Below are 8,191 nucleotides of genomic sequence, written 5' to 3'. Positions count from 1 at the left end.
TTAAAAGACTCCTCACACCCCAGTCACAATTTGTTCCAAATGCTGCCATCTGGCTGCAGGTACAGGAGCATAAAAGCAAGAACAAACAGACTGATGAACACTTTATACCCGGTAGCCATAAGAGCATTAAATACCCTCTAGTACGTAGTAAACCATGCAACTTATTGGATGGTTCTTTAATGACAATAAAGATTGTTATTGTTATTATTGTTGTTGATGATGATGGCTGTGGTAAAGATCTCCTGTAGCAGTCTATATCACAACGAATTTAAAGCTTCACTTTTTCCGAAATTTGTATTACAGACTTACTACAAATTGTGTTAAATACATCTCTTTCCTCCAAATTTTACAGATGCATATGATTATGTCAATGTGGGGAAAAGTTTTTGGGTGCTTTGCAAATTTATTAAAATGAGAAAACCCAGAAACCACATTTCAGTAAGAATTCGAAGCCTCTGCCATGAAGCTCAAAATTGAGAAGAATTTTTTAATGTTTACTAATGCATAACACTGCCACCACTATGCTTCACAGCAGGGAATCTTTAGACTGAAGTGTAGTGCTATGCTAGTTTTCTAATTGGGCCAAATATTTGAATTTTGGTCATTTAATCAGAGCGCCTCATTCCATTGGTTTGTTGTCTCCCTCAAATGTATTTTTGTCAAACTGCAGAAGCAACTTCTTTGGGCTTTATTTTAAATATGGCCTTCATCTTGTCACTCTTATAAGATCTAAGTAGATTGGATAAGTAGTAGTACTTATCAAATCAACTGATTCAGGACTGTGGGTCTGATCAAAGCCTCCACTGTCTTGGTATTAGCATTAAATAAAACACAGAATGACTCCATTCATGATCAGAAAACTTTCTGCACCAGTTGATTGGATGAAATATGCTACATTTATTTTAAAAGTAGTTAATTATATATATATAAAGAACACCTTTAACTTCTGTATTAAAGGTGTGGCTGAGGATGAATGATTAAATCCATGTTGAAAATAAGTTACTAAACAATTAAAAATGCTGCAGAGTATCATGTTTAATATGCACGTTTTCTAAATGTTCTATATTGAACCTTATTTCTGCTGATTTTGGTTTTGATCCATTTTTTATTTTATTTTGTTATTTTGCATGAAATAACTTTCATGAAATGTAAAAGATTTTGGCCTCTGATCAAACTAAAACAATACGCTGAGTGACTTTCAACTTGTAGATGGTTTTTATTTGATTCATATTAGCCCATTTTATTACAACAAAGCACAAAAAACATCTGGATGAAACCTACTCTAAAAAACATGATGGTTTGTCATCTAAAACAGAGGTCTGCAACATTACAATTCAAAGAGCCAAAAAGAGCCAAAACTAATTCAGAAAAAAATACAAAACATATCTACTGGGATTTTGTAACCATTTTTGGAAAAAAAAAAAAACCCCAAAAAACAGCACTGTTTTATTTCTATTTTTAGGTTTTAAAAAACAGAAAAACATACAATTTTGTAAAAGAAAGAAAAAACACAGGTACATTTTCTTCTGGATGATCAATAAACCCCTCATGATTTCAAGTTTCAAACCTAAAGACAAAAAAATTAATCTAAAAAAAAAAAACAGCTTCTACTGTGAAAATTCTATGCAATTTTTACATTAAAAAAAGAGTAAAAACTACTAAAAATCTGCATTTGTTGTTAGAACTATCAAAATTAGTTGATTCTATTTAATTTTATTAGCCTAAAATATGAGGAGGCATTTATGGAAGGTTCAAGGAGCCACTGGATGCTTATTTAATAAATTTGTTAAAATTTGTGTTTATGTGTTTTTATTTAAGCACATAACAGATGCAGATTAGGATATAGCAATGTTTAATCGAAAGCTTGGTTCTGCTGAAACCAATCAAGGAACGCAGAGTTCTTGGAAAACGTGTGGCCCGTACATTGACCTTTGGGTTCAGGTCCTGACCCACATGGTGCACAGCCTGTTCTCCTTTATCGCTCTCTCCCTAAGGTGACAGCATTGAACGCTTTTGGCACCAAGTTCTTTGTCAGCGCTGACACAAATGGCATTGCTATGAGACAAATGCTGTTTATCAATAATAACAGAGACACCAAATCCGGTATTTGACATCAGATACGCCCCGAGTAATCCATCGGGAACCCTTATTCAGGCCGTGTCCTCGCGTCTGTATTATGGCGATGTCCTTTGGGGAACTCGCAATTCCTTTTTTTTTTTTGGGTCAGGATGCTCCACAAAAGTGTTTGGATACTTTTTCAGATAGGTGTGTCGTTTTGTTCCCAGATTGCACAAAACAGCGGGGACATTTTTCTATTTAAGGTTCCGAGCCTGAGGCCACAACAAAAACATGAACAACTCACTTCCACAAAGTTAATGTAGAAACTTTTATCGTTTTTTTTAAAAAAATGGAAAGATAAATACCTGAAATCCGATCACTGATCCAGATATTTGATAGATGTGGAATTTAAAATTAGATTTGGAGCATGTAAGGGTGTCTTGGTGGAGAGTGTGTTGTTTGTGTAATGTTAGTGCATATCCTGGGGTCTCTTTGGTTTACGCCTGAGATCATTTAATAATTTGGTCAGAAGAGGATTTTGTGGTATGTTTCAGAGATGGTCCTCCATTATGACCACATACAGTAAAAACATTTTATGTCATCTGCTTATATGCAAAAATTATACATTTTTTATCAAATAAATATCTTTATTAGCTTCTGAAATATCTTTGGCTTAATAAAGTGATTAAAAAATAAAATCAATGTCCAAAACTTTTCAATCATGAAACTAATTATCCATATAATCATTAATTATTCATGGCATAATTAATTTCTGGAGTGAAATTAATTATTCTGTGATTATTTTTGATTTTGGCCCCAAAATCAAAATCCTACGTCAGCTATTATGAAAAATAAAATTGAAAGCCTGGTTCAGGTTACTCCATTGTTCTGGTGCTCACACGCATGTGGAGCCAGCACTATAAATGGAGGGATCCGTCCACGGAGGAGAGCAGACGCGACGCAAGATGAAGACATTCAGGTGAGTCTGGGAATTTTTCTTCTTAATTCAGTCTTTCTTTTAGACTTCCAGACAAATATAATAGTTTTTGAAAAGTTTGTCTGATTGTTTCTGCTGCTTTCTCGCAGATCCACGCTGAACTCAATGATGCTGGTCGTCCTTGTGTGGCAGCTCAGCCTGTTTCTGCAGGCCGACGCCCAGATCCCAGTCGAATGCCTTACCAGCAGCACATTAAGAGTTCCAGGTTAGACTTCTTTTCTCGGATGGATTACTGCGGTTTTTTAAGTTGTCATTGCTTTAATTCGCACCCTTCCTCCATTTTTTTTTCTCTTCCTCTCAGAAAATACTGACATAAACGTAACGTGTGGCACCCAGTACATGGACCTCAGGATCTACATTTGTCCTATTTATAATGCTCAGTACAACGAGTCCATGATGGTGCTCAACAATCAGTTCAAGAACCCGAAGTGCTACGGAAAAGCCGACTGGACTGTCAATCCGCCAGTTTTAAAATTTAGATTCCCCATAAATGAAACTTCCATCTCAGACTGCGGCAACAACTTCCAGGTATTTAATTCCCTTCACCTTCAATATTGTTTGAATCCACTACTTTTTTAGTGAATTGGAGTAGAGAAAAAGTTTTCAACCCTCCTGTGTGGTTTCGGAAATTGATGGTCTGACGGGACAATCCCCCTTTTCCCAGCTGTCCGAGCGTGACATTTGCCGCGCTCCTCCTGAGCCTCTGGCTAAGACCACTGGGAGGGTTTTAATTGTAAAAATATTTAAGAAGTTTTTATATTCTGCTCTATTTTTTTCATCATCATTATTATTATTTAACAGATAACCAGTCAGGTTGGAACCGGAGAATTTGCAGACTTCTCCAACGTGGAGTTTGTGAATATCTCAGGCATGGTCATGTCTGTAGACCCGTCCGCCGGCATGATCACCTACCGACCGCAGATCCACTACATCTTCTCCTGCAAGTACCCAATGCAGTACCTGCTCAACAACACTCAGCTCAGCGTGTGAGTACAGCAAGGAGACAGCCGCCATCACACACAGGAGGTCCAGAATCATGGAACATGTTAATCGCTTTAGTCTTAAAATAGAAAAAGAAAAGAAAAGGAAAAAAAAACTAATCAACATTACTGCTGAAATATTATGACAATCCAATAAAATAAAATTTACCATGCAACAATTGCTCAAATGAATTATTTAAATATGACACTGAAACAAATACTTATACAGAACATAAAATTAATAAACAAGTGTGTAATTTTAAAATGCATATGTAAGTTAGTTTTTTCTTTTAAATTGCTTCATGGTCACAGACTGTAATAGTCGAAACGTGGCAGAATTTAATAATAAAAAAATATTTAAGGATCAGTTAAATATTACAAATGTGTAGATAATTGATTATTATCTATCTGGGTATTTACTAACTAGATAAAAATTGTTTCAATATAATTGTTTTTATGGGGACCTGCTGCAACACTTCATTTAATTTTCAGTAAGCTTTATTTATTGAGACAGTGGGCAATACCAAAACTGCTCTCGCCAATGTGATTGGCCGGATGTTTACTTATTGTGCAGGAGAGCCAGTCAGATGTTAGACAGCAACGTGCTGCACAACAGGAACCATGTAATCATTTAAAAACTGGGATAAATATATAAGGTTTTAGATTTAATGGATTCAAATTTGACTGAATTATTTTCAATTTCACTTATAGATTTATGTTATTAATTACAAATCATTCTGAGCATCACAGGTATCCATTCATTCATCAAAGACATCCAGGCTGTTTTAATTATGTAATGCATAAACAATTGTTTATTAATTTATCTGTACAATTTGACAGTCAATAATGCGCCTGGGCTTGTTGTGAATTTATTTTATATGCCAGCTTTATCTGCCACAGTCGGTGCTAAAGCTGTTCACATCAATCTCCTTGGTCTGAAGCTTACTTCCTGTAGCAACCGTGATGGGGGTCGGCTGTGTGGTAACTTACAAAGACTATAGAAATAATTTGGTCTTACAATTTAGCACAAGAACTAGTAAGTAATTGGAGAGCAGACAGAAAATGATGAGGCCCCAAAACTGGCACGACTTAAAAAGAATCAAACAAAAAATGGGAATGTGGAACAGTATAACTCAGCATTTTAGCTGAATGCCAGAAGCTTACGTGTTCCATAAATGTTGAAATCATTAAAATAATTATGTGTATGTGTATGTCAGTTTCAATGGAAATAAATAATTTATTTGCTTCTTACATTGTAGCTCATTTTGCTGCAACCAAAATGGGGAGTAGAGTGCTACGTTGGTCTGTGCCCACTGATGCAAACAAAATTCCCGTCACTCACACATTTCCAGGCATCTCATGAAAATGACATCAAACCAAAGAAACATAAAACCAGGCAATTTTAGCACCTCTGAAACTGTAACTTTATTAAAAACCTCGGTATATTCTATCCATGCAGATCGGGTGTCAACGTTGCCATACGAGACAACAACGGTAGCTTCATCAGTACCCTGAGTATGGAGCTCTACCAAGTAAGAGCTACTCTCATCTTCAATTCTTTTTTGAAATAATATTAACTTTTTTTTTTTTTACTTAATTTGATATTTTATTTTTTATCTTTTTCCCAAAACAGGACGCAAGATACCAGAACCTGCTTACAATTCCTCCAACAGGACTCAACCTGAAAACCAAGATCTACGTTTCAGTAAAAGCAACCAACCTGACAGAAAAGTATTCAAACTTTGATCATTTAAATCTAAACCGGCCACATCTGTGCCAAAGGAGAACAAACTACTGAAAGTGTAACTCTGCTTCCTCTAAAGGTTCAACTTGCTGCTGGACCGATGCTACACCACCACAGGTCCTTACCCCATGCAGACCCAATATTACGACCTCTTTGTCGGGTGAGTTGGATGCCACGTCAAGAGACTTTCTTTTTTACTTACATGACATTCAGCCCTCTTGGGAACTCTTTGTTCTTGACAAACCTCCCGCGTCTTGATGCACCCCAGGTGTACTCGTGACCCGCAGACCAAAGTGGAGGAAAACGGCGTTTCGCAGAAAGCTCACTTCTCCTTTGAGGCCTTCAGATTTATAGAGCACAAGAATCTGACAGTTTCCACTTTCTACCTGCACTGCGTCACCAGACTGTGTGAGAAAAGCACCTGCAGCTCCTTACTGCCTGTAAGCCAACTCATGTGCAGCCTTGCGGGAAGATTTTACTTCAAGTGGGTTCGAGTTTCTCTTTTGTTTCTTTATGACAGGTCTGTAGTGGTCAAAACCGTAGGAGAGCAGCTACGGATGTGCCGGCCAACGCTACAATCACCTCTCAGCAAATACGCGTCGGCCAAGAGAGCACTGGTGCGTCTTTAATGAAAACGCTTCATATGTCCGTTCCTCCAACACCATCAGAAACAAAGTCACAAAAGGAGAGAATATACAGCTGTGAAATTTGGGAATAAAGCTTTTAGGTAGCAACATGTGACACAACCTGTTCTTTCCCAGGTAACGTTTGTGGAACTAACCAGGTACTTTCTTGAGAATTTTTGGGAACTTGCAAGGTACTTTAAGGTTATGCTTTACAAACCTGACTGGTGAGTAGTTCCAAGTACCTGGTGAGTTCTGGGGAAGTACTAGTTAGCTCCACTAACGTACTTTGTCTTTGGAAAGTACTTCGTGAATTTCAGAAAACACCTGGGAAGTTCTGCGAAAGTTCCAATATTCACACTGCTGGCAAATATGAAGCCAAGTCAGACTTTTTTCTGAGTGGGCAGAGGCTCACGGTGACAAAGTCAGACTTTATAGAAGTGTAAACGCTCAGGTCTGGCCTACATCAGATGTTTTTGAGTCAGATGTGAGCCACGTCCTGAATCCGGCTCGGACCCACTCTTTTGGAATGCGGTTCCAGTGGGAACAACCAAAGCAGGTTTGATGCTGCTTTGACGTTTTAAAACAAGTGTCCTATCATAAGAGCCGAGAGGAAGACATTGTTAAATAAAAGTTGCCCTCCTCCTCCGGAGCTCAGGATGAACTTTCTGTTAAGTCGACATCCCTGTCTCACCCTTCCTTGCTGCAGTACCGGCTTCCGAACAAACCTCTGCACCGAACTGGAAGTCAAAGCTCCGCAAAATACCAGAATGCAGAATTTCACTTCATTTAATATTTGTGCCTTTTGACACATTAAGCGGTTCCAATTGGACAGATCCTTTTCCATTCACATAACCCTCAGCGGTTTTCACAATGTGCTTATTTGAGTGACTTATGAAAGTATTTCCTAAAATACTGTTTTTCCTGTTTAATCCTATCTATAAGTAAAAAAAACAAAAAACATAACTTTCCCAGGTTTAACTTGGATACGTCAAAACTATTTGAATGATAACGTATTGAATTCTGAATATATTTCCTTTGTTTTTTTTTTCCTTTTAAGATGATGAAGGTACGCTGGCTTCTCAAAGTAAGAACCTGCCATATAACTGATGTTCGTCTTTACTGTTTTCCCCACTTTAAGGTAGCTCACCGAATTTTCTTCTCCATTTCTTCTCTAGCAGCTTCATCGGCTGAAAGTATTGCATCCGCTTTCTCGTCGTTGCTGTTCTCATTGCTGCTTGCCGTTTGTTCCACGAAATACGACTAGAACATCACCTGACGAAGAACGAAGCCGATCAACTGCAAAGCAGGACGGGACGGGATTTTACACTAGATCAGGTAGTCATGAGATTCAGACGCAGATTTACAGCTAATACACAGTTTTACTATTTGTTAAGAAAATAAGGGCTCAGCTGGTGTATGATAACAGTGCATTGTAATTATATGTCGGTCATAATCATTATGTTGGATTCATTTCCATGTATTTAATGAGAGTTGACAGCTTTTATAGTCAGGAATGTTGTAATTTAGTTTTGTTTTCTTGCTGGGAATAAAAAGAAATGTGATTCAATACTTTTTGAATGTAAAATAATTTGGACTGAATATGTCTATTTTGACAAGTTGTTGGTGTAAACTCATTTATTTCTCCCTGCTTTTAAGGTAGGTTTGTAAGTAGACTAAGAAAAGATGAGCGAGCAAAAAAGTAGTTTTTTTAACTAAGTTTATTCAGTGAAAGTGTTTAAAGCACATCTGACTAACTGAGAAACTTGGGACAAAACTGATCTGTGAG

The 8,191-nt window shown here is 37.3% G+C and overlaps 1 protein-coding gene across 1 annotated transcript; it reads left to right on the top strand.

Moving 5' to 3' along the window:
* The first annotated feature begins 2,981 nt into the window (after positions 1–2,981).
* On the top strand, positions 2,982–8,023 carry LOC106908176 (zona pellucida-like domain-containing protein 1). Its single transcript, XM_088012044.1, has 10 exons — positions 2,982–3,037; positions 3,145–3,260; positions 3,357–3,583; positions 3,857–4,041; positions 5,495–5,567; positions 5,669–5,766; positions 5,859–5,939; positions 6,048–6,219; positions 6,300–6,423; positions 7,581–8,023. Exons 1-10 carry the CDS (start codon positions 2,982–2,984, stop codon positions 7,667–7,669), a joined length of 1,221 nt encoding a protein of 406 aa, XP_087868170.1. The 3' UTR covers positions 7,670–8,023.
* Positions 8,024–8,191: the final 168 nt, after the last annotated feature.

The sequence above is a fragment of the Poecilia mexicana genome, unplaced genomic scaffold, assembly GCF_051168715.1.
Source record: "Poecilia mexicana isolate PSO_F unplaced genomic scaffold, ASM5116871v1 scaffold_13, whole genome shotgun sequence".
NCBI lineage: Eukaryota > Metazoa > Chordata > Actinopteri > Cyprinodontiformes > Poeciliidae > Poecilia > Poecilia mexicana.
Note: the sequence above shows the minus strand (reverse complement) of the source record. Positions and strands in the feature narration are given on the sequence as shown.